The 23592-nt window shown below is 42.2% G+C and overlaps 1 protein-coding gene across 3 annotated transcripts in view; it reads left to right on the forward strand.

Annotated features, from left to right (window-relative positions):
* Positions 1 to 23592, forward strand: part of LOC125461042 (ADP-ribosylation factor GTPase-activating protein 3-like) — a 62322-nt gene that overhangs the window by 16747 nt on the left and 21983 nt on the right. The window contains exons 3-10 of one of the 3 annotated variants that reach the window (XM_048549355.2): positions 1104 to 1176; positions 12689 to 12820; positions 15145 to 15222; positions 16957 to 17047; positions 17992 to 18051; positions 19473 to 19517; positions 20707 to 20759; positions 21579 to 21721. In XM_048549355.2, the coding sequence (XP_048405312.1) occupies positions 1104 to 1176; positions 12689 to 12820; positions 15145 to 15222; positions 16957 to 17047; positions 17992 to 18051; positions 19473 to 19517; positions 20707 to 20759; positions 21579 to 21721 (675 nt within the window). The remainder of the gene's footprint in view (positions 1 to 1103; positions 1177 to 12688; positions 12821 to 15144; positions 15223 to 16956; positions 17048 to 17991; positions 18052 to 19472; positions 19518 to 20706; positions 20760 to 21578; positions 21722 to 23592) is intronic. The other 2 variants (XM_059652399.1, XM_048549356.2) reach the window with 2 other exon arrangements.

Here is a 23592-nt window from a genome sequence, read left to right on the forward strand (position 1 = left end):
GCAGCTACAGCTTTACTCCAGTAATTATAGAGCTGGTGTCTGTAGGCTGATGGAGAGCTAGCCTGCAGGTGAGCAACACAATCGAGAATGAGTGAGCAGTGACCAGAAGTGTACTTTGCACTCTTCCCAGTAAGAATAGGACAATTCTACAGTAAGAAACTGACACACCCACCAGTGCTACCTGTGTTCTTAAAAATCATTCTTAAAACACATCACTTGCAGCCTGTCTTTCATTATTAATAGTTTATGGATGAACTCTGTGATTACTTATCCATACAAAAAGGGACACCTCCAGTTTGAAAAGCTTGCTTGTCAACCAGTGCTTTACTCCTTGTATGATCGGGGTCACTGGAGTGCTGCAGCTGTGGTACCAGAGTGGATTTGAGTTTTGATGGTAGTGGAGGATGAGATTGCCTAGGTGAAAGGAAGTGACCCAGTTTTAGATCAGATGTGGTGAAGGAAACAGAGTTTGTGGTTCTGTAATATGCTGAAGTTCGAGACTTCTCAATGAAGTTTTTATTCACATTTAAGCCATATTTTGTTGAAGAGGATGAAGCATTAAAGTAGATTGAGAACAAAGGTTGAAAAGAGGAAAGCATGAAATATTGGTCTGTAATCTGATAAAAAGAAAAGTAGTGTATAATTAGAAGTTAGCAAAATGGAGAATGTGTCAATTGCTGAGGTAAGTGATAAATTAGGACCAACATTGTAACAAAACAGCTGGAAAAATTAAAAGGGTTCCAGTTTTTCATAGGAATGAAACAGCAGCACGCACTCCCCATGTTACTCAGCATGGATGTGAAAGGTTATACCTGAAAACATTGACTTATTTGTTCATTGATGCTGGATGTCTCCAACACTTTGCTATAATTTGCAGGCATTTGATTTTTATCTGGACATTCAATTCTATTCTTTGTGGCATTTGTGCTGATGTCTTTTATGGAAATAAATAAGATGAGGCTAGGAATTTAGAAAACAAAGTAAATATTAAAATACAATGTCCATTGGTGATTTTTTTTAAAAAACCCATAAAGAGAAGCTGCTTCTCAGCAGTGTTGGGCTGCTTTTCTTTAATTTTATTTTATTATTACTTGATCTTCCAGATCTACAGAACTGGATTCTAATTGGTCCTGGTTTCAGCTAAGATCTATGCAACTTGGTGGAAATGCAAATGCTGTAAGTAAAATTTAAAAAAGTTACATTTTCAAAACTTTTGTGTTATAATTTCTTAACTGCTGGTTGATAACTATTTTGCTTTTGGAGGCTTGTACTTTACAGAAGGTTTGCAGAAACACTTACAAAGCCTAATTTTCTTTACACTGTATTGCTGTAACAGTAGCACAAGGAAGATGTGAGGTATCTTGCCTACAACAATACCAATCAGCTCAAGTCCCTGAATCATGTTGGAAGTATTAAATTCCGATTGAGAAGGTGGCAGAGATCTTAAATTTCTTTGATCGTACTGAGACATGGAACATAGAACGATACAGTGCAGAACAGGCCCTTCTGTCAGGTTCGTTTTCAGAGATCCTCACGGACTTGCTGCAATAACAAGACACTGACCTGTTTAGAAAAACACAAATCCTTTTATTACCAAGCAATTACAAGCTGTGGAGAATCACTGTACTCAACCCGGCACAGAATGCAGAGTCTCGCAAGTAATTCTCCCCGAGCAGCAGACAGTCCCCGCTTTTTATACTTTACAGAAGACGTGATACAGAAAACAATTTCACAATTTACAAAAGACATGATTCATGAAACAGTTACTACAGCAGACAAAGACAGGATACCAAGACCAGGGTATAGTATCGATTGCTCGTGAAGTAGCTGCTAATGGCAGGAGGCGATTTCGAGTTGTTGTCCGGGACAGATTCTGATTTCAAGTTGCCAGTGTATCTGGCTAGAACAAAGTCAGTGCCCTGGCCCCTTTGTCAGCGACAGAAGTTGCATGCTTTAGAGGTTTCACACCTTTACAAATTTTCCCCACCTAACCCTATTTGAAACAGTTTGATTCTAACTTTAATTCAGTCAGGAAGCTTAAGACAGAGTCTGCATACCGATGTGTGAGAAGAAAAGGAGTTACAAAAGCTTTACACTGAATTCCTAGCTGGCAGGAAGCTTCAGGGCAGTGCCTGCATACCTATGTGTAGGTAGATAAGAGTTTACTTCTATAAATTAAAGCCTCTGCATAGGAATCAAATGCAGATAAAAGACTTTAATTTATAGAAGCATAGAAATCAATGGGATGTTATCACATTAACATCTCATTCCCTCCTTTTATCATTTCATGATAACCTATAACGGGGCCGAGAAGGGAGCTGCCAGCCTGTCAAACACAAATCTGCAGCAAGGGTTCAGGCATGCCATAAATGTACAGCAGGTAGCAATGACAACCACTAGAACAACTAACCCATGCAGCTAATATGAGCCCCAAGAACTGCCCATAAGCCATCCCAACAAACCCTCTCCAGGCCGGGGTCCCTCACTGTACTGTTCCAACTGCCCCTGTATGGCTTGGATAGCCTGGGTAATGTTGTAGGATTCGTTGGTGACGTGGGTAATGCACTTGTCCCCTATAATAGTGCATGCTCTTCCTTGCTGAGCCAGCTGATAGTCCACTGCATACCGGGCTTGCTGAGCATAGAGCCGAAGTTCAGCCAATTCTTGGTTGACTGCCTCCAATGCCGTCATTGTGCTGTTTCCCAGGGCGGTGAGTTCACATATAAGGCAATTCCGATTTTCTTTGCGGCCACCACCCCAGGGGAGCCTCCCAAGCTGACAGTTCCCAGGAAGCCGTATCCTCAGGAAGATCCCAAGGCAACTGGGTTCTGCCATGCAGCGCAAAACTCACGGCTCAGGAAGCGTGTGACAATTCGCCGTTGAATTCGGGCTTGTTGGGGACAAGGGACAGTGAGGGGCCCAATGGTCCCAACAGCAAACAGCACTGGCAGAGTTGGAGTGGCAGTAGTGAAGGTCCCGTTAAGGAGGAAAACAAATCCCTTTTTTTGCCCGGTAACAGACTCCCGTATTTCTTGATAGCTGTGCCATGAGGACTGACCCTTATGTGGATGGAAATTTGCGGAGTTAAGTGGAAATGAGCCATAGTCATTTTTTACATGAGTGCCATTGCAGTCCCCAGAAGTCCACTGTGTGCCCGGGGTCACAGTTATGGGCTTAGATTTCAAGCAGGGGCAGTTCAACAATCTGCCTCTAGTGGTGCAATTTCTCTTTTTGCACCGATGAGGCCAGGAAACATTTTGGGGGTGGTTAGTAACTCAAGTAGGCACACAAGAAGTCCCAGTTCCAGTAAAGCAAAACAGATAGATGTTGGGACCTGTACAGTTATCCCCTTTCTTACCATGCCCAGGTCTAGTGTCCCCACAACCAGGGAGGCCACTAACTACCAGTTTCACACATGTACCCTGCACACCCCTTGTCCACGTTCCCCTCTCCCCTCGGCAAGGCTTACAGGAATACTCTTTTTCATAAAGCTGACTAGGGTTCCAGGCAGACGTTGCCACAAATAATGCTTCTACAGACCTGCTAGTGGGTAACATGCTGTCCGTTTCCCGTGCAGCCGGATGTGTGTTTTATAAAACAGATGGTCCTGCTGGCCATGCATGGGCAGAATAACATTCAGTCCAATGGTAAACTGCACGCCGATGAGGAAATCCATCGTTTACAGTCACTTAAATGGATCCAGCGATTCTGTCCTTTAAGAGCTGTCGGAGTCTGAAGAAACACTTGGTACGGTCCTTTCCACCTTGGTCCAAGCTTAGGGCGACCCCAGTCCTGGACAAGTACAAAATCTCCAATCTGCAGCCACGAAGATCGATCCTGAATCTCGAGGTATTGTTCCAGTGTCTGCGGAGGTGGTCCGAAGGTGCACTTCACCTGCAAATGGAGAAACTTTAAAGATGATGTTAGTTGTCGGAAGTACCTTTGCATTTCTTCTCCCATCACATTTAGGTCAATTTGGGTGGGTGGGCTGGTATTGGCATCCCAGGGTGTTCTGCTGGGTCGGCCATTGATTATTTCTGCTGCTGAGAGCCTAGTAGTAAAATGGGGTGTTATTCACCTGTGATACAAGGCTAATGGCAAAACCTTTAACCAATTAAGGCCAGTTTCTGATGTCAACTTGGTCAGTTTAGTTTTAAGTGTTCCATTGGCTCTCTCTACGATCCCTGCTGCCTGAGGGTGGTAGTCACAGTGGAATTGTTGTTGGATGCGTAATGTATCTCACAGTTCCTTATTAATTTTCCCTACAAAGTGAGGGCCGTTGTCCGAACTAGTTTGTCGCAGCACTCCAAACCTTGGTATTATTTCGGTTAATAACAGTTTTACTACTGTTGAGGTTTTGTTGTTTGTCGCTGGGAAAGCCTCTATCCACCTACTGAATACATCTACAATGACAAGACAATATTTGTAACAGTTTACGCGTTGCAGTTCAATAAAATCTAGCTGAATACATTCAAATGGTCCACCTGTCAAGGGTGTTTTTCCTGGTGAGCATCTCACCCCCTGATCCATATTGGCCTGTGAGACAAGATGCTGTATGAGACTGGGCTGCCTCAGTCAGTCTGGGGTGCCACCAGGACGGAGCATAATACCACTCGTTCCCTCCCTGCCAAGGTGGGTGTCAGAATGCAGACAGTCAACAAGCATAGGTGATAAAGTATCAGATACACACACTTGGCCGACTGGGGTAACCCAAAGCCCTGAGGACGCAGAATGCAAACATCCATGCGCCTTCCAAATATTCTTTTCAGAAGCAGAGGCGTCCCCCTGAAAGTGCCGAACAGTGACCATATCTGGCATGCCCGTCTTGTCTGAAGGCGTGCGATTTACCGTCTGCTTGTTCATAGAAGGTATAATAAAAATTTGGTCTGCAGCAGCCTGTTTAGCAGCCAGATCAGCCCAAGCGTTGCCCCGAGTAACTGTAGAATTAGCAGAGGCATGGGCAGCGCATTTGATAATAGCCAATTTTTAGTTTTAAGTATGAAACTGTTAGGGAGGAGGATTGCCTAGAGGTTTTCAACAGACAGGGAATCCTGGATGGGTGTACCCGAGGACGTTAAAAATCCACACTAGGTCCGGAGAAGGGAGTGGGGCATCAGTAAGGGCCGGGCGGGGAGAGGTTAGAAATTGGTTCCCCAGCAGGCAGTCATGTGGGGGTTCACTCAGAAATGTGGCTGGGTTAATAGTGGAGCAGGAAGAGATAAGGAACAAATCACAGGGATAAGGAACAAATCGCAGGGAGAATCTGGGAACAAGGGGGGTAATCCCTGAGCTACAGTGTCCAGACAAGTGGAGTAGTAGACAACTGGTCGTTATAATTCAAGTTTAAAGGGCCTGTTGTAAACCTGTCAGTTTCAGTATGATGTCTGTGCGTGTGTAAGTGATGTAGTACCACATGGGGTAGGGCAGTTTCAATACCCACTCCGCATGATGACTGCTATCAGTCAGGAGGAAGGGCAACAGAGTGAGTGCACAGGAGGAATCTCTGCTCTGTCATGTCTCATTTGCACAGTGTCACTATATCCCATTTACCAGGCTGAACCAGCGAGGCAGTATGGGCACTAACATTGCAATGGTGTCCTGAACTTAGAGAGAGAGTGGCAGGAGGGGAAGAAAACTCTAGTTCGTTTAAAAAATTACAAAGCAAGAGTTGGATTTATACATGCTAAAAAAAATTCACCAAATGTACCATACACAAAAATTCTTGGGCAAAGAAAGAATTAATGTTGCAGGTGGGCCCTACGACCCAGCGGAGCCACAGCTGTGGGAGTAACAGCAAGTTTCAAGAGGTATCAATTACCTGGATAAGTGGTTGTGAACCCCGCCGGGGCCACAGCTGTGGGAGAAACAGCAACCGGCAGTTTCAAGAGGTATCCATTACCTGGAGAATTGGGCGTGAATTTACCCCCCCGCCGGGGCCACAGCTGTGGGAGAAACGGCAACCGGCAGTTTCAAGAAGTATCCATTACCTGGAGAATTGGGCGTGAATTTTAAAACAATGGCGAGTGCCATTGATGGAAAGGCGCTCTCCTGCCTTTAGAGCGGTGGGGGTGGGTGGAATTTCACAGTGCTGGATATCTTGAATGGTTTCTGGTCTCTCCTGGTTTGGCAGGACCAGTACAAATTTGCATTTACTTTTAAAGGGCAACGGTACACGTGGTGTTGTCTGCCACAGGGTTTCCATTATACCCCCAGCATTCTCCACCAGTGTATGGCAGACTGTTTAAAAGATTTCAGTGAGCCTGACTGGCTTATACAGTACGTGGACGACATCCTGTTGTTCACAGACAATAGTGAGGAACATGGCCCCCTACTTAGAGAGTTGTTACAACTCCTGTGCAAGAGCGGGTTGAAGGTAAACCCTAAGAAGGCACAGATAGGGTTGAGGGAGGTCAAGTTCCTGGGACTGACCCCGAGGCTGGAGAGTGCAGAATTGATGCAGCACTGGCTAAAGAGAGCTTGGGGGCTAGCTTGGTACACTTGAATAGTGCCTAGGATGTAATCTATAAAATCTTCTGGGTTAGTCTTTCGATTGGGGGCCCTTGACATAATTAAACACATCTTTTGTGGCTTCCAAGGGGCACAGACTTGTATTGCATTTTGACCCCCTTGTGTTGGGCTCGGGTGAGGGACCGTGCGATTAGGGAATTGCTGGTGATTTTGTTTTCTTACAGGGGTCCTTCTTTAGGGGATGGCTATTCGAGGGTCCCTTCCAAACTCTGTCCTCACATTCACTATCCTCTGCATGTGAGTTGGGACTATCATATTCTTCGCTACTTGTGGAGTTGCCTGGAAACTGTAAACAGGTGTTAGAGGGTCAAGTAGGCTGCACCCAGGACTTTTGTTTTCCCGGGCTTCTCTTATGGGTTTTAAAAAGACCCTGTCGTCCCTCCTTTTGTTCACTAACGGCCTGGTCTGCATCCTGTTTCCTGTTTGTTTAGTTTTAGATCTGGTACGACCAGAGATAGGGTCTGCACAAGCCGTGGGTTTGTCAGGTGATCCATGTGGGCTGCCTACTGAAGGGCTTGGAGATTCTATGGGAGGTTTAGTTTGGGCAGCGTACGGTGGCGGTTGCTGGGACTGATGGCAGTGTTGGGGTGCCTGCAGATGTAGACTGGCCAAGGATGGGTAGGGTTGAGGAGGGGGTAGTGGTCCCGATGGGGTAGAGGGATGCCTTCCCCAGTCCTCCTCGTCTTGCTCATCTGTGTCATTAAATTGGAACAACATCGGCACGCCAGATATGTCAGGAGGTACCTCCGATTTTTCGTTTTCTGTCAAGGCGGCCTGCTGCTCTAGCCCCTGTTCTTTGTCTCGTTGTTCTCTCTCCTGCCTTTCTTGGTTAACTCTTTCCCTTTCGTTCGTCTCATGATCCTCACACTGCAGTTTTAAAACTTCCCAAGTTTTTGGTTTCCCCTCGTTATCACAGGCACTGATCCCTCTCCTACGTGCATTATCCACCCAACTGGCCAGTTTTGATTTTTCAGTCAGCTCTTCAGCTCTCTTTCTCCAGAATGACATTAACCCTTTCCAGTGCCTCTTCTGCTTTAGTACATAGATCTATATCCCACGTTCTCCCACAATGGCCAATTCTCATTTCCCAACTTTTGTTTAAGCATGCTGACAGGTGTCTGTACTGTACTTCATTTTCGGGGTCATCCCGGCATAATCGATGTAAAGGAGTGCCGACACCCGACTTATCCAGTGTTTGTCCCATTTTCCCTTTTGCTGTTTTTTTTTATTAGCGCTTTCACTTCTTACTATCTCTAAATACTACAGCAGTGTCCTTAGTCTCAACACCCACTTCAGGGCCCAGACCTTTGCGTGGGGGATTTCCCCTCTTAACAACCGGTCTAAGGCAGGGTGGTTGAAACAGACAGACACTGTAACTACACTATACCTAGGTCTTATACTAATCCCCCTCCCTTTTCCCTATTGCCCGACACAGGGTTTTACCCCCGGTCACTGGGAATCTATCCTCCTGGATTTTAAAAATTACCAGTTAACTGACCTGCGGACTCTAACCCTGGCCACCAGGGGACTTGAACCTCCCGGATTTCTTTACTTACCTGGTGACTTGATCCTCCAGGCGTTAGGATTTAGCAGTGTTCAAGACCGTGAGTTGTCTCGGGTTCCGTCAGTACAGTGCCACGCAGGGATGAGGGGTCGCACGGGTGGCAGGTTAGTGAGAGAGACCAAGGTGAATCGTACCTTGCGGGCCCGTCCGTCTCACTCCACCGACACCTGAACGATCACTTATTCAGTCCTCCACGTGAGACTGCTGTACCTGTTGGAACCCTGCTCGCAAATGTCAGGTTCGTTTTCAGAGATCCTCACGGACTTGCTGCAATAACAAGACACTGACCTGTTTAGAAAAACACAAATCCTTTTATTACCAAGCAATTACAAGCTGTGGAGAATCACTGTACTCAACCCGGCACAGAATGCAGAGTCTCGCAAGTAATTCTCCCCGAGCAGCAGACAGTCCCCGCTTTTTATACTTTACAGAAGACATGATACAGAAAACAATTTCACAATTTACAAAAGACATGATTCATGAAACAGTTACTACAGCAGACAAAGACAGGATACCAAGACCAGGGTATAGTATCGATTGCTCGTGAAGTAGCTGCTAATGGCAGGAGGCGATTTCGAGTTGTTGTCCGGGACAGATTCTGATTTCAAGTTGCCAGTGTGTCTGGCTAGAACAAAGTCAGTGCCCTGGCCCCTTTGTCAGCGACAGAAGTTGCATGCTTTAGAGGTTTCACACCTTTACAAATTTTCCCCACCTAACCCTATTTGAAACAGTGATAGTGGGAACTGCAGATGCTGGAGAATCCAAGATAATAAAATGTGAGGCTGGATGAACACCCCAGGCCCAGCAGCATCTCAGGAGCACAAAAGCTGACTTTTCGGGTCTAGACCCTTCATCAGAGAGGGGGATAGGGTGGGGGTTCTGGAATAAATAGGGAGAGAGGGGGAGGCGGACCGAAGATGGAGAGAAAAGAAGATAGATGGAGAGGAGAGTATAGGTGGGGTGGTAGGGAGGGGATAGGTCAGTCCAGGGAAGATGGACAGGTCAAGGAGGTGGGATGAGGTTAGTAGGTAGGAGATGGAGGTGCGGCTTGGGGTGGGAGGAAGGGATGGGTGAGAGGAAGAACAGGTTAGGGAGGCAGAGACAGGTTGGACTGGTTTTGGGATGCAGTTTGATTCTAATTTTAATTCAGTCAGGAAGCTTAAGACAGAGTCTGCATACCGATGTGTGAGAAGAAAAAGAGTGACAAAAGCTTTACACTGAATTCCTAGCTGGCAGGAAGCTTCAGGGCAGTGCTTGCATACCTCTGTGTAGGTAGATAAGAGTTTACTTCTATAAATTAAAGTCTCTGCATAGGAATCAATTGCAGATAAAGGACTTTAATTTATAGAAGCATAGAAATCAATGGGATGTTATCACATTAACATCTCACTTCGGCCCTTGATGTTGCGCCGACCTGTGAACGAATCTAAGCCCCTCCCCCTAAGCTATCCCATAATTATCCATATGCTTATCCAAGGACTGTTTAAATGCCCCTAATGTGGTTGAGTTAACTTAATGTAAATGTAAAGATACCAATGTAAAGTATAAAAAGCAGAAGCGTGTATGTTATCTTTGAACAATTTCTACAAAAATTTGATATGGGAGGTTTTTTAAAAAGCTTGTCACAGGTTTCTTACGTACTGTAATTATTGAAGTAATATTATTGTCATAGTACTTAATTTATTCACACTAGAATGCTGAAGGGGGAAAAAGTCATACTTAAGACAATGTCTTCGATATTGCATCATTCTAATGTAATGGTCTGTATTCATTACGTGAAACTGCGCTCTCTACAGTTGCCCATGAAAGATCTCCAACCATAACTTGACCTAAGTGTTTTCTAACTGACAGTCTTGGTGTCTGTAGATGCAACCCAAGAGCTAATAAATCAGAAATAACAAAACCTGTTTGTCTTACAATGTGTTTTCACAAATAAAAGCACTGTATATCCTGTAATTCACTATCCTATGAGCATATGACAACGTTAATAGAAATGCAACAGCTTTGGTGTCAAAATTGTAAGTTTTTGATAAATAACTATCTTTTGCAACTGAATCAAGGGAGATGATGGCTCAACAATCAATCCAGAAACTTCTGCTAATATTGTGGACACCGGGTTTAAATCCTGCCACGGCAGATGATGGAATTTGAATTCTATATTTAAAAAAAATTTGGAATTAAGAATCCAAAATTAACCATGAAACCATTGTCGTTTGTCAAGAAAAGTCCATCTGGTTCACTTGTGTCTTTCAGGGAAGGAAATCTGTCATTCCTCACCTTGTCTAGCCTAAATGTGACTCCAGACCCACAGCAACATAGTTAATTCTCAACTTCCCTCTGAAAGGGCCTAGCAAAGCCACTCTGTTGTGTCAGCTGCTACAAACTCTCAAAGAAATGAAACTTGATGTACTCCCTGGCATTGAACTAGGCACTGGAAATAACAGCAAACCCAGTCCTGTTGACGCTGCAAAGCCGTCCTTACTGACATCTAGCAGCTAGTGCCAAAATTCGGAGTCTCAGACTAGAGGAGCAACAGCCTGTCAAAGTCCTACTCAAAGAATCATACCCTACAGGCGATGTCCCAGACTCCACTGCCATCGTCTCTGGATATGCCCTGTCCCACTGGCAGCACAGGCCCAGCAGGAGTGATGACACAGCCAGAAGAGAGTTGCCCCTGGGAGTATTCCACATTGATTCTAGGCCCCATGAAGTCCTATGGCATCAGGTAAACGTGAGCAAGGAAACCTTCTGCTGATTACCATGTGCTCTCAGCTTTTGAATTAGTACTCTTACATGTTGAACAGCACTTGAAGGAACCTCTGAGGGTGACAGGGGCACAAGTGTACTCTGGGTGGGGTAACTTTAATGTCCACCACCAAGGGTGGCCCAGCAGCAGTTCAGGTCCCAAAAGGCACAGCTGCTAGATTGGGACTGCGGCAGGTGAAGAAAGCAATGAGGAAAAAACATACATGACCTGAACCTCACCAATCTGTCTGTCAAATGCATCCAGGGCTGTATCTGTGTCCCAACTGCCTGGATGAGTGCAACTCCAATAACACTCAGGATCTTCAAGTTGCAGTGCAGAAACTCACCAAAGCCCAGACTTTGGAGAATACCCTCCAACTTGCTGCTTCCCTAGACAATATGTTCCAGTGCAACTACAGTGCTGGACCAATATGGTCAGTTGTCCTGCTTTTTGTGTACAGGATGTGCCTGGGCAAATTCAAAATGGCCAATTACCATTTTGTCACTGCACTCTCAATTATTAGTGAAGTGATAGAAGGTGTCATCAACAGCTCTGCAAAGCATGCGCTGCCTGATAACAACCTGCTCAGTGACGCTCAGATAGGGTTCTGCCGGGCACTCAATTCCTGATGTCTTTATGTCTTCGTTCAAACAGAGACAAAAGATCTGAATTCCAGAGGTGAAGTGAAAGTGGCAGTCCTTGAAATCAAGGCTGCTTTTCACTGAGTGTGGCATCAAGAAACACTAGCAAAATTAGGATCAGTAGGAATCGGAAGGCAAACTTGTCTGCTGGTTAGAGTCACACCTAGCATATAGGAAGATGGATGTGGTTGTTGGAGGTCAGTCATCTCAGCTTCAGGACATCTCTGCAGGAGTTCAGGATTGTGTCCTAGGCCCAACCATCTTCAGCTGCTTCATCAATGACCTTCCTTCTATCTTGGGTCAGAAATAGTGATGTTTGCCAATGTTTAGCCCCAGTTGTGACTCCTCAGATACTGGAACAGTTCTTACTTGAATGCAAGCACATCTGGACAATATCCAGTCTTCGGCTGACACGTAACATTGTGACAAATAACAGTGACTTTCTCCAATAAGAGACAATCTAACCACCACACCTCAACATCCAAATGCTGTTACCATTGCTGGTCAGAGGTTAGGAATACTCCAGCAAGTATCTCACCACTTTACTCCCCAAGCCGGACCACCATGTACAAGGCACAAGTTAGGAGTGTGATGTAATACTCCCCACTTGCTTGGATGAGTACGACTCCAATAACACTCAATCTACAAGATGCAGTGCAAACATTCACCCAAGATCCTTAGACAGCAGCTACTTCCATCTGAAAAACAAGGACATCAGATACATAGAAATGCTGTCATGTGCAAGTTCCTCTCCAAGCCACTCACTACCCTGACTTGGAAATATGTTGCCGTTCCTTCACTGTCGCTGAGTCGAAATCCTGGAATTCCCTCCCTGGTGGCATTGTAAACCTATCTATGGCACTGCATCAGTTCGAGAAGTTAGTTCACCACCACCTTCTCAAGGGCAACTAGGGAGGGGCAATAAGTGCTGGCTGGTCAGCAATGCCACATCCCACAAGAGCATAAAAAAATTCCAACTGTGAGCATTCTAATCGCACAAGTCAGTGGTAATCCCACTGCATAGTACCACCTGCTGTAAACTTCAAGTTAGTTTGAATCATTTTACCTTCACAAACTCAGTACTTAGCTTGCACTCTCAACCTTTCTAGAAGGTATTAGTGTTGTATCCATCAGGTGTAATGGCAAATAAAATCCATGTTTTCTTTACTTTGCATCTTTCATATATAAATCATGCTATTTTTTCAATAGAATGCTTTCTTCCGTCAACATGGTTGCAGCACCAATGACACAAATGCAAAATACAATAGCCGTGCTGCCCAACTTTATCGAGAGAAGCTAAGATCGCTGGCGGTTGCTGCAACTAGAAAATATGGAACTAAGGTAAGCTTAAAAATTTGACTGAAATTTAATATGAAAGGTTATTTTTAAGTCAGGAACATTAGAGAATATCAATAATAATAGGATAGTTGCCTTAGTTTACCAGGTCACCTTTTTAGCTTCAGTGCTTATCACCATATCATTATTTTCTTTAGTGAACTGGGTACTTTGCTTTTCTAACAGTCATTCTGCCACCAAGGAAAGCTGTTTAGCCTATTGAGTCCATGATGGTTCTGAGTAGAGCAGACTGGTTAGTCCCTTTCCCTATCTATCTCTGTGTCCCAGCGTATTCATTTCCCTAACATGCCTAGCAAATTTAATTTGAGGCCATTGTCTGCACTTCCACAACCTTCATAGGTAGAGATCAAGATAACAAAGTGTGAAGCTAGATGAACAGAGCAGGCCAAGCAGCATCTCAGGAGGTGCTCCTGAGATGCTGCTTGGCCTGCTGTGTTCATCCAGCTTCACACTTTGTTATCTTGGATTCTCCAGCAACTGCAGTTCCCATTATCACTCATAGGTAGCGATCAATTCAGGTTATTACTACTCACTACATAAATTAAATTCTTCTCATTATCCTGCATTTCTTTTGGAAAGCCTGAAATCTGTGTCCATTCATCTTGTACCGTCAGTCAGTGGGAACTGCTTTTCTTTGTTTATGTTACTTAACTGGGCAGAGCACTGTACACTTGTATATAATTTCCTCTCAATTACTTTTGTTCGAAGGAGAAAAACCTCATCTTTTCTAACCTAACCTTTGTAGTTAGCGTTGCTATCCCTGGAATCATTGTGGTGAATTTTCTCTGTGCCTTCAAGGATCCTCATGTGCTTCCTTGAACTGATGATTAGGCTAACTGATACTCTGATTGTGGCATAACCTGAAATTTATACAGGTACAGCACAACGTCCATTCTTTGTACTCAAGAACATCTAACTGTGTACCTAAGATCCCACCTGCTTCGCTGGCCACTCTTTCAATATGTCTTGCCAACCTCAGCTTCCAGTTCCTTTTGTACGTGCAGCTCACTCAAACTGTAGCATTTAGTCTGTAGTACTTCCCTTTGTCATTTCTGTATAAATTCTTCACCTTCTACTCGTGTTTCAAATTTGTGCTGCTAACTGTCTGCCTGTTTATCTAGACCATAGATGTCCTATTGTGGCTCATTGATTTCCATTCCCAGATTTCCAGTTTTAGCAGATTTCAAATTTTAGTCTATATTCCAAAATCAATTTTTTCGAAACATTGAGTAAAGCAGTAATTCTCCCACTGACCCTCCAAGAAATGTCATTATCTACAATCCAACATTGTACAAAGCAACCAAATGTGGCTTGTTTTCTGTTGGGCCATTTTTAAAATTAAAGTCAGTCTCTTCTATTCCATGAAGCTCAGTTGTCTTTGATTTGAGCCTTGTAACATTTCCAAACAATGGTGATAATTATCATTAAACGTGGAAATATTTTCAGTAAATTGTTGGAGAATAATTTCTGAAAGAGGATACTGGTGATTTACATGCTAGTGAGAAGGTTATTAATGAAGTAACCTGTAGTCTGGGACCTGTGGCAACAGTTTGGATTCCTAACAGAATATGTTTATTTATTGACTGCTATCTGACTAACATGTTGAAGTGTAACTGCTGTGTTTAGCAGAAAGCTCTGTCCAGAAAAATGAAAATGTAAATGATAAGTGGGGAAATGGAGAATTTCTCTCGAAGCATTTGATTTGAGATCAGGTATTTTATAGAGTGTGCAGTGTGTAGATTCCATGGATTTCCTGAGTACTTTTATAAGGAATGAGAACACGTTTCATTTGCACCTCCTGTCTAGTGTCACCTTTTATCCTGGAATTGGGCTGAGTCTGCACTCGAATTATACTGGAAGCTTAATGACTTTACCTTGGCATCAAACTAACAATGTAAATGTAACAAATGGAAATCAGGAATACATTGTCTCAGAAGTTTTCTGTGAAGTGCCTTACAGGTTTTTTAATTTGATTCCTCTGTTTTGTACATACTCATCTGCCCTGTTTAAATAATCAAAATACTTATTCTTCAGTCATCAATTCTGACAAAGCATGAACATGCAGCATTGTGTACTTTTTCTTTTTCTTCAATTTATTGATGTTAATGTACCTGCTATGCCTTTCCAGTAAATTTGGGATTGTCTTGAAATTATTCAAAACAGAACTGTAAAGAGATTATTGTTTAAACAATTAATCCTGTCACAACTGAAGGAGAAATACCAACAGGAGTAAAGACAAATGCTTGTCTTGAGTATATAGCAGCAGCAAAATTAGGAGTTCCATGTTCTTCTTTATTGGTATGTTCCAGCTGTGGATTGATGATACAGAAAACCCACCTCTATCGCCTACGAGTAAAGTTGAAGACTTCTTTGCCTCACATACTAATGTAAGTTTTTGTATTTTTCTAGTAGGTTTAGCACAGGAAAGGATATTGACAGGATTCTTCAGATTGAATACTGCAGCTAACTGTGGATGGAGCTGAGTGATGAAAATAATTATTAGTTGATTTGATCAATAATACTTGGTGATTAGTAAGAACTTGATTACAGCATGGAAAGAAGTGTGCATTTATTCATACAATTATGTTTGGATGGTAGAAAACGTTGACCAGGATGTTTATTACCTGAATCCAAGAATTGAATGTAATTGATGAAATTCAGATAGCTAGATAAGGCAATCTGAATCTAAGAAACTGCCTAGAATATAGAAAAGAAGCTAGGCAAATATGTAATGGAAAATGAATGCGTTAATGCACAATAGATGAAGTATGTAGGAAGCATTGTAAACAAAGAACTTGAGAGGTTCTATGCTAACTGAATATGTCAACAAAGCAAATGGAATAGTGAATGATAGAGCAGAATGCAAGTCAAAAAAGGCCTTCCTTCCTCTTGACCAACTCCTTCTCCCTCTTGTGTGATATGGTTAACTTCATGGTTCTACTATTCACTTTAGCCTTGAAGTGCTTGTAATCCCACAACAGAACCTTCTTTCCTACTTGTACCTATGTTGTTCATACCCACATGGACCACAGCAACCAAATCTCCCCTCTCCAATTTCAAGTTCTCCAACCTAGAATAATTGTCCTACAGTTTGTTGAGTAGGCATACAGCCTTTAGACCTGCCTCTCTTGTGCTGCAGAAGACCGTATTATTTCCCCTAACTATGTTGTGCCCTATTATAACTACATCTTCCTCTTCTCTCCAACTTGAATGGCGCTGTGGACAACTGTGGTGTGATGTCATGTGACTTGTAAATTCTGCTGAAGATAAATTTTGTGGCTTAGTTGCTAAAGATTAAAGATGGGAGGGGTTACACATCCTTTAGTAGGGAACACTTTTGTATAATGACTTGAGAGGATGTGCTGATGGTGGATACTCTGTCTCCAAGTTCCAGACAGCTGTTAAAATTACGGGTGTTGTAAATAGTAATAGTTTAATCTGTCTATTTAAATCCAACGTAGAATGAAATTCAGGGTCTTGAATATAGTTAATTAACACTTCTAACTTCGAACAAGGCCCATATAATTCACATTACCATGGAGATGGGTTTTTGAGACAGATAATGTCCATTTGATGTCTTAGATGTGGTCAGTCTGTTAGTATCTGAGAGAGAGAAGGAAGCATCAGGTGTCTAATGTTCACCTCACGTTCTGAAGATACTGATTTCATGAGGATTTTCACTGTAACCGCTGGCAAACTTGTGACGCTCCTCAAACTATGATCCTCCATTTTGCATCATTCTGTGCTCCCACCTCCATTTCCCATACCAAAAGCAGTGATGGTTTTAGCTGCCCATACCCCATGCTCTGAAATTTCCTCCTTCGTCTCTGTTGTCACCCAACTTCCTTTAATTTCTTCTTTTAAAACCTATCTTATTGACAAAGCTTGCGGTATCTCATGAAATATTCTGCTGTGGTTCCATGTTTATTGATTTAATGTCTCTGTAGACTTTGATTTTGTTTTTACTTGTTCAAGTTATATAAATAAATTGTTATGCTATTAATTTTATTATACAGCTTTACCATTCAACAAAACACTCATAATTACTTCAGTGCATTATTCATAATGAGTTCATTTGTATTTCTGCTATGATTTCATGAGATCTTTATGCCTAATTCCAGTCGGCCAGAATGGAGTCATCAGATCAGACCCTTGATTCTGCCCTTCTGGAGCAGTCCTCACCTGAAAACACAAAGCAAGAAGAAAATGATAGTAAGTTTTGGAGTTGCCCAATACTGTAAGTTGAAATCCATTGCTGACTGTTTATTGGCAGCACTGCATCAATGTGAAGCTCTTTTATCGAGGGCCATGAAATACAGTACAAAATTAAAAAATAATTTTTTTTGTATGTTAAAGCCATTAATTAACTCTGACAGGAGCAACAGTTATAATGTTGTAACCATTTTAGGCAACCTACTTTCAAGGGAGTATTCTGGTGAGGTCATGGAAGTATGACTTTGGTTTTAGGATAGGTCAGTAAAATATGAAACGAGATTTGCATTGAGGATAATTAGTGTTCCTACTACCATTATAGCTGAAGTGAATACTTTCTGCAAGTGAGAACCATGGATCTTGTGGCATATTTGCCTTTTGCTACTAAATTTACCATCTGTGCTACAGGAAGAGTTTTTGAAATACCCCCAACTGAAATTGGGATGACTATTCTTCGCTTTTAAACAGAGCAGTAAAATAATTGTAGAGTTCAATAAAGTTCACCAATAATCGTAAAGTTCACTAGTATGCAGAAAAGGCTTTTTTAAAAAAAAACATTGCAAGCACAATTTGCACTCCAATCCCCTGGACTTGAATTAACCCACTTTTGAATGTGTAGGTACTCTTAACCTCTTTCCTGAATCTGTAATTGATCCCTCTGCTTGCAATTCAACCAATATTATGAACTTGCTGCCTGGGAAATGGTGACCTCCAGTCAGGATATCATTACCTCAAAATGGCAATTAAAGCATCATCCAGCAAGAACTGTATATTTTAATAAATTTTCGATTCAAAAATAAAAGTTGTCTATCCTCATCTATTACATTGTGAAAACCTGCAAGCTGTTGCAACTAACCAGAAAGCCATGTGTTTTATGGCCTTTTGAACTTGTAATCTATCCAGTTACAGTTTTGTGCTTTTAAATGTATGTTTCCTTTTTTTAGATGAGCCTGCATGTGGACCAAATGTTGATTGCCTCAGTATCTCCCCTAAGGAAGCATTAGGTATGTTACTGGCCTTGAAGTTGTTTTACTGTTTGAGTTCATTTCTTTACATAACTTCTACAATTCATAAATCTGCATACTGGTATTTTGAAAAATAACTAACTAATATTTAAATATATATTTGAAATCACATAAAACACAAAAGTTCTGTAGGAAATCAGATGTACGTGATATTCTAAAATATCCACATTTAAAAGGTATCCATAGGTTCTTTATTATAGTGAAAGGAGAAAGTCCCTTCATGATAGCAGTGCCATGACCATCTTTGCTAAGTATGTTCCTCAAGAATTTGTAGGATTGCACAGAATTGATTCTTTACGTACGCTAGGCCTGTCAAGATAAGTGTACCATATTCCTCAGGTCTGGAGAATGGAGTTTGTGTTTAGCGCACAAATTTGGCTCAGCCTCAGCACCTTTGCCCAAAACTAAAACTAAAGTTATTTCAAGAATCTCAAAATAATACTAAACAACTGCACCTCCCAGTCGCAAACCATTTCAACTCCTCCCTCCCATTTCTCAGACGACATGTCCATCCTGGGCCCCCTGCAGTGTCACAACAATGCCACCCAAAGGTTGCAGGAACAGCACCTCATATTCTGCTTGGGAACCCTGCAGCCCTATGGTATCAATGTGGACTTCAGAAGCTTCAAAATCTCCCCTCCCCCTACCACATCCCAAAACCAGCCCAGCTCATCCCCGCCTCCCTAAACTGTCCCTCCTCCCACCTCAAGCCCCACCCCCATTTCCTACCTACTAACCTCGTCCCACCCCCTCGACTTGTCCATTCTCCCTGGACTGACCTATCTCCTCCCTAATTCCCCACCTACACTCACGTTTACTTGCTCCATCCCCGCCTCTTTGACCTGTCTGTCTCCTCTCCACCTATCTTCTTCTCTATCCATCTTCAATCTGTCTTCCCCGCTCTCCCAGTTTATTTCAGAACCCCCTTCCCCTACCCCCATTTCTGAATAAGGGTCTAGGGCTGAAACGTCAGTTTTCCTGCTTCTCTGATGCTGCTTGGCCTGCTGTGTTCATCCAGCTCCATGCCTTGTTATTTTAGTTGGAATTAAAACAGCTCTGTGGGAAAGCTATTAAGTTTTATTTTGTTTTAATTGAAATTGTTGAAAATCTTAGCTTCAGCCCATGAGTGAAACAAATAAAAAGACAAAGTTGTTTACAATCAAGATGTTTCCATCAGAATATTGCAGAAGTTTTGGGAAAATGTGCTTAAAGGCCGGTGCTTAGTTATGTTGAATTCTATTCTGATTATTTTCAGGTTAAGTTTTATTTCAATTTTTTCATGTGTAATTTAAAGTTTTTAAATTTCTAATGTAGAATGTGTGGAACTTAGTACAGTACATGAAGTAAAGAAATATTTTTGGCTGTTACTCAGAAATTCTCATTTTTTTCCCCTATTTTAGCTGACTCAATGAATTTAGTTTCTGCAGGAGTCACACCTAACAAAGGTGATTGTTAAGGTGTTTGTGATCTGCCATTGGCTGCTTCGATGTTCTGAGCCAAAGTATACAGATGGACATGTGAAGAGCTACTTTTAACACCATTGATTTAATGCATTAAATTAATTTATTTAGTTTGTTTACAATTTTATTTTTAGTAAAAATAAACAGCTTTTGGGTCAACTGGTTACTTTAACACTTTCCAGCTTGCTTTTTGTTCCGGTCTTAATAATTTTAGCCATCACTTACAGAATTTATTTATCCAGGTGAATCAATGTCTTTTGATTCTTGCTTTCTCCTGTCTTGATCTTTCATGTTAACTTCTCTTTTCTTGCCCCATTTGTCTTCTCTCCATTTCTTGCAGTCTCCATTTCTTGACTTGTTCTCTCCTTCTTTTCATCACCCTCCCAACCATGCACTTTCTCATTTCTCTGCTGTCCTCTCATTTTTCTCCAGCCACGTAGCTTTGTCTTATTTGAACAAAGTTAGTAAATGCTTTAATATAACATCATTTGACGTGCATCATTTAGTACTGTCTAATACCCCTAATAGTGCAGAAGCAAGACATCACGAACAGTAGTTCTAACCTGTTGTTCACTGTGTCTCATCAACCTTTGTGTAAATATTATAATCATTTCACTATATGCTTTACTGTTAATAGTTAACTTACTTGGTTCATTGTAATGTATTATTCACCTGCACAACAGAGTTAGAATAGGTCTAGGAAAGAGTCATGATCTATGCTTTCTTAAAGTGGGCTGGAAAGAGTTAACTTAATTCACTTTTATCATTGCCCATGCTGTTTTCCCTTTAAAACTAACTATTGAAATGCTTACTCTTTTAATTTTTATCTGTAGTAATTTGCATCTCTTAATTTTCATAACTGAGCACCTTTTTTCACGTTATGCTGATATTACTTGTGCAAGAGGCTTGTACACAAAATGCTTATTTTGCATAAGTGTTTTTATTGTATAAATTGGTGATAAAATTGACCTATAAATCTATACACACACTGTTCCTTGGACATTGTGCATAACATGATAAAGTTGCTGTGCATGGGTGCATTTTAGAATTTAATAGCTGGCAAAACATCATTTCAGTAAATTTGGCATAATCTGTTTCCTGTGAAATGCATTATTTATTGAGTTAATTCTGGAATTGGAAAATACAGTAACTACTAATTTGGATTTTTTGACAGAAGTAAAGTCCTCCATCATAACAAAAAAGAAGCCTACTGCAGGAAAGAAAATGGTGTGTATTTTGAGTTATTTCTATTGTACAATGTTGCGTGGCTGAATGATTAGTTGAGCAACTTTGTTGTGTCCTTCTTAGAATTCTGTTCTTAATTCCCTTAACTGAAAAGTATATATGTAAACTAGCTAGCCAACTATGCGCTTACAGCAAAATCATGTTAGTAATCCCAAACTGAGAACCCTAATTAATTTTCTGTTTACTCCTTGTCTGTCCTTGCATTCAATGTCACACTTCTGATATTTAATAACTATAATAGAAAATAGATCTAATAATTCACATCCATCTACCAGTTTTCAAGTTTCTGTCACCAACGATACTGATTCTGTCCACAATGGTATTGAATCCTCGGTGGACCTCAAGATGTCTGTTTAGAGGAACTAGTTTCTGGTTGTCTGCACCAGAGTGTCAGAACAATTCATTTTGTGATATTGTTCTTGTTTTAAAATAATTTACCATTTAATACATCATGAGTAATATCTCAGCAGACCCATATGCAACTGTATCCTGCTTGCTGACAAATGTTCTGTGGTGTTGCTACTAACTTAAGTGCATATTTTACTCTTTACTTTGGGCTTCAGAAATCATTTGTGTTGCTGAGTCATTAAAACCCAATCTTTTATATGAAGTCTTCTAATTTCTTGAACGGTACTTGCGTGAAATAAGTTTGGTGCTATGTCAGTAATTATTTCTAATTCAAATCCATTATGAGTCAAATCAACCGAAAGAAAAATAAATGATGACTGTTCAGTTATAGGAGATGCTACTGTTGAAATAAATTGTAAAAGAAGTTAATTGTTCTTCCTATTTGTTAAACAGTTAGGGGCTAAGAAGGCTGGTTTAGGGGCACAGAAAGTAACTAGCCACAGCTTCATTGAAATTGATAAACAGGCTCAGGCTGCAGACCGAATGAAAGAGCAGGAAGATTTGAACAAGAAGAAAATTAACAAAGAAGAATCGATGTATGTAAACTTTCTTTCTATATATGATTTTTATATCGCAATGATTTCTCAGCAACAGATTTTTTTAAAAACCCATTCATGACACAAAGTATTGCATTCCAAGGAATTTTACGAATGACGGTTGCTCAACAAATTTCCAGAAATAGCAGTGTGACAATGATTAGATCATTTGTTTTCTGCGATTTTGATTAAAGGGATAAATAATGGTCAGGATACGAGAGGTAACTCTCTTTTCCTAATGAATATATGAACTAGGATTAGTAGCTGAGACTGTTTGGCCCTTTTGAGTCTGCTTCATCATTCAGTAATATCATGGCTGATCTGTTTTGAACTACATGTTCCCATCTACCTCCCATAACTGGAGATTCTTGTCAGGCAACAAAATCCATATGCTTTTGCTGTAAAACTGTTTAATGACTCCACTCCCATCACTTTCTGAGGCAGTGATCCAAAGTCAAATGGCACTCGGAGAGAAAATCCTCTCATCTCTGTCTTTAAAAGGGTGATCTCCATTTTTAAAACAGTAGCCCCCAAGGTCTGGACTGACCCACAGAGGAAATAACATTTCCATGTGTCTTTTTGTCAAGACCACTTAGGATCTTGTGCAAATATCAATCATGTCAAACTTCACTCTTCCAAACCAGCATGCTCAGAGATAACAAAGTGTAGAGCTGGATGTGAACACAAGCAGGCCAAGCAGCACCAAAGGAGCAGGAAGGCTGACATTTCGGGCCTAGACCATTCTTCAGAAATGGGGAGGGGAAGGGGTATCTGAAATAAATGAGAGAGGGGAAGGCGGATAGAAGATGGATAGAGGAGAAGGTAGGTGGAGAGGAGACAGACAGGTCAAAGAGGCGGAATGGAGCCAGTAAAGGTGCGTGTAGGAGGGGAGTTGGGGAGGAGATAGATCAGTCCAGGGAGGATGGACAGTTCAAGGGGGCGGGATGAAGTTAGTAGGTAGGAAATGGGTGTAGGGTTTGAGGTGGGAGGGAAGGGCAGTTTAGGGAGGTGGGGATGAGCTGGGCTGGTTTTGGGATGCGGTGGGGGGAGGGGAGATTTTGAAGCTTGTGAAGTCCATATTGATACCATGGGGCCGCAGGGTTCCCAAGCGGGATATGAGTTGCTGTTCCTGCAACCTTCGGGTAGTATCGTTGTGGCACTGCAGGAAGCCCAGGACGGACATGTCGTCTGTGGAATGGGAGGAGGAGTTGAAATGGTTCGCGACTGGGAGGTGCAGTTGTTTTGTGCAAACGGAGCGTAGGTGTTCTGCAAAGTGGTCCCCAAGCCTCCGCTTCGTTTCTCCAATGTAGAGGAGGCCACAACGGGAACAGCTGATGTAGTATACCACATTAGCACACGTGCGTGATGTGGAAAGTCTTCTTGGGGCCTGGGATGGGGGTGAGGGGGAAGGTGTAGGGGCAGCTGTAGCACTTGCTGCGCTTGTAGGGAAAAGTGCCTGGTGTGGTGGGGCTGGAGGGGAATGTGGAGCGGACAAAGGAGTCACGGAGAGAGTGGTCCCTCTGGAAAGCAGATAAGGGTGGGGAGGGAAAAATATCTTTGGTGGTGGGTTCGGATTGCAGATGGCAGAAGTGTTGGAGGATGACGCGTTGGATCCTGAGGTTTGTGGGATGGTACGTGAGGATGAGGAGGATTCTGTTTTGGTTGTTATTACAGCAGTGTAGGGGTGGGGTGCGCGGTGGTGGTGAGGGATGAGTTGCGGGAAATGTGGGAGACGTGGTCAAGGGTGTTCTCAACCACTGAGGGGGGTTGTTGCAGTCTTCAGAAAACGAGGACATCTGAGATGTACGAGAGTAGAATACCTCCTCTTCTTGGGAGCAGATGTGGTGGAGGCACGGGAATTAGGAATAGGG

Source organism: Stegostoma tigrinum, chromosome 18, assembly GCF_030684315.1.
Source record: "Stegostoma tigrinum isolate sSteTig4 chromosome 18, sSteTig4.hap1, whole genome shotgun sequence".
Lineage (NCBI taxonomy): Eukaryota > Metazoa > Chordata > Chondrichthyes > Orectolobiformes > Stegostomatidae > Stegostoma > Stegostoma tigrinum.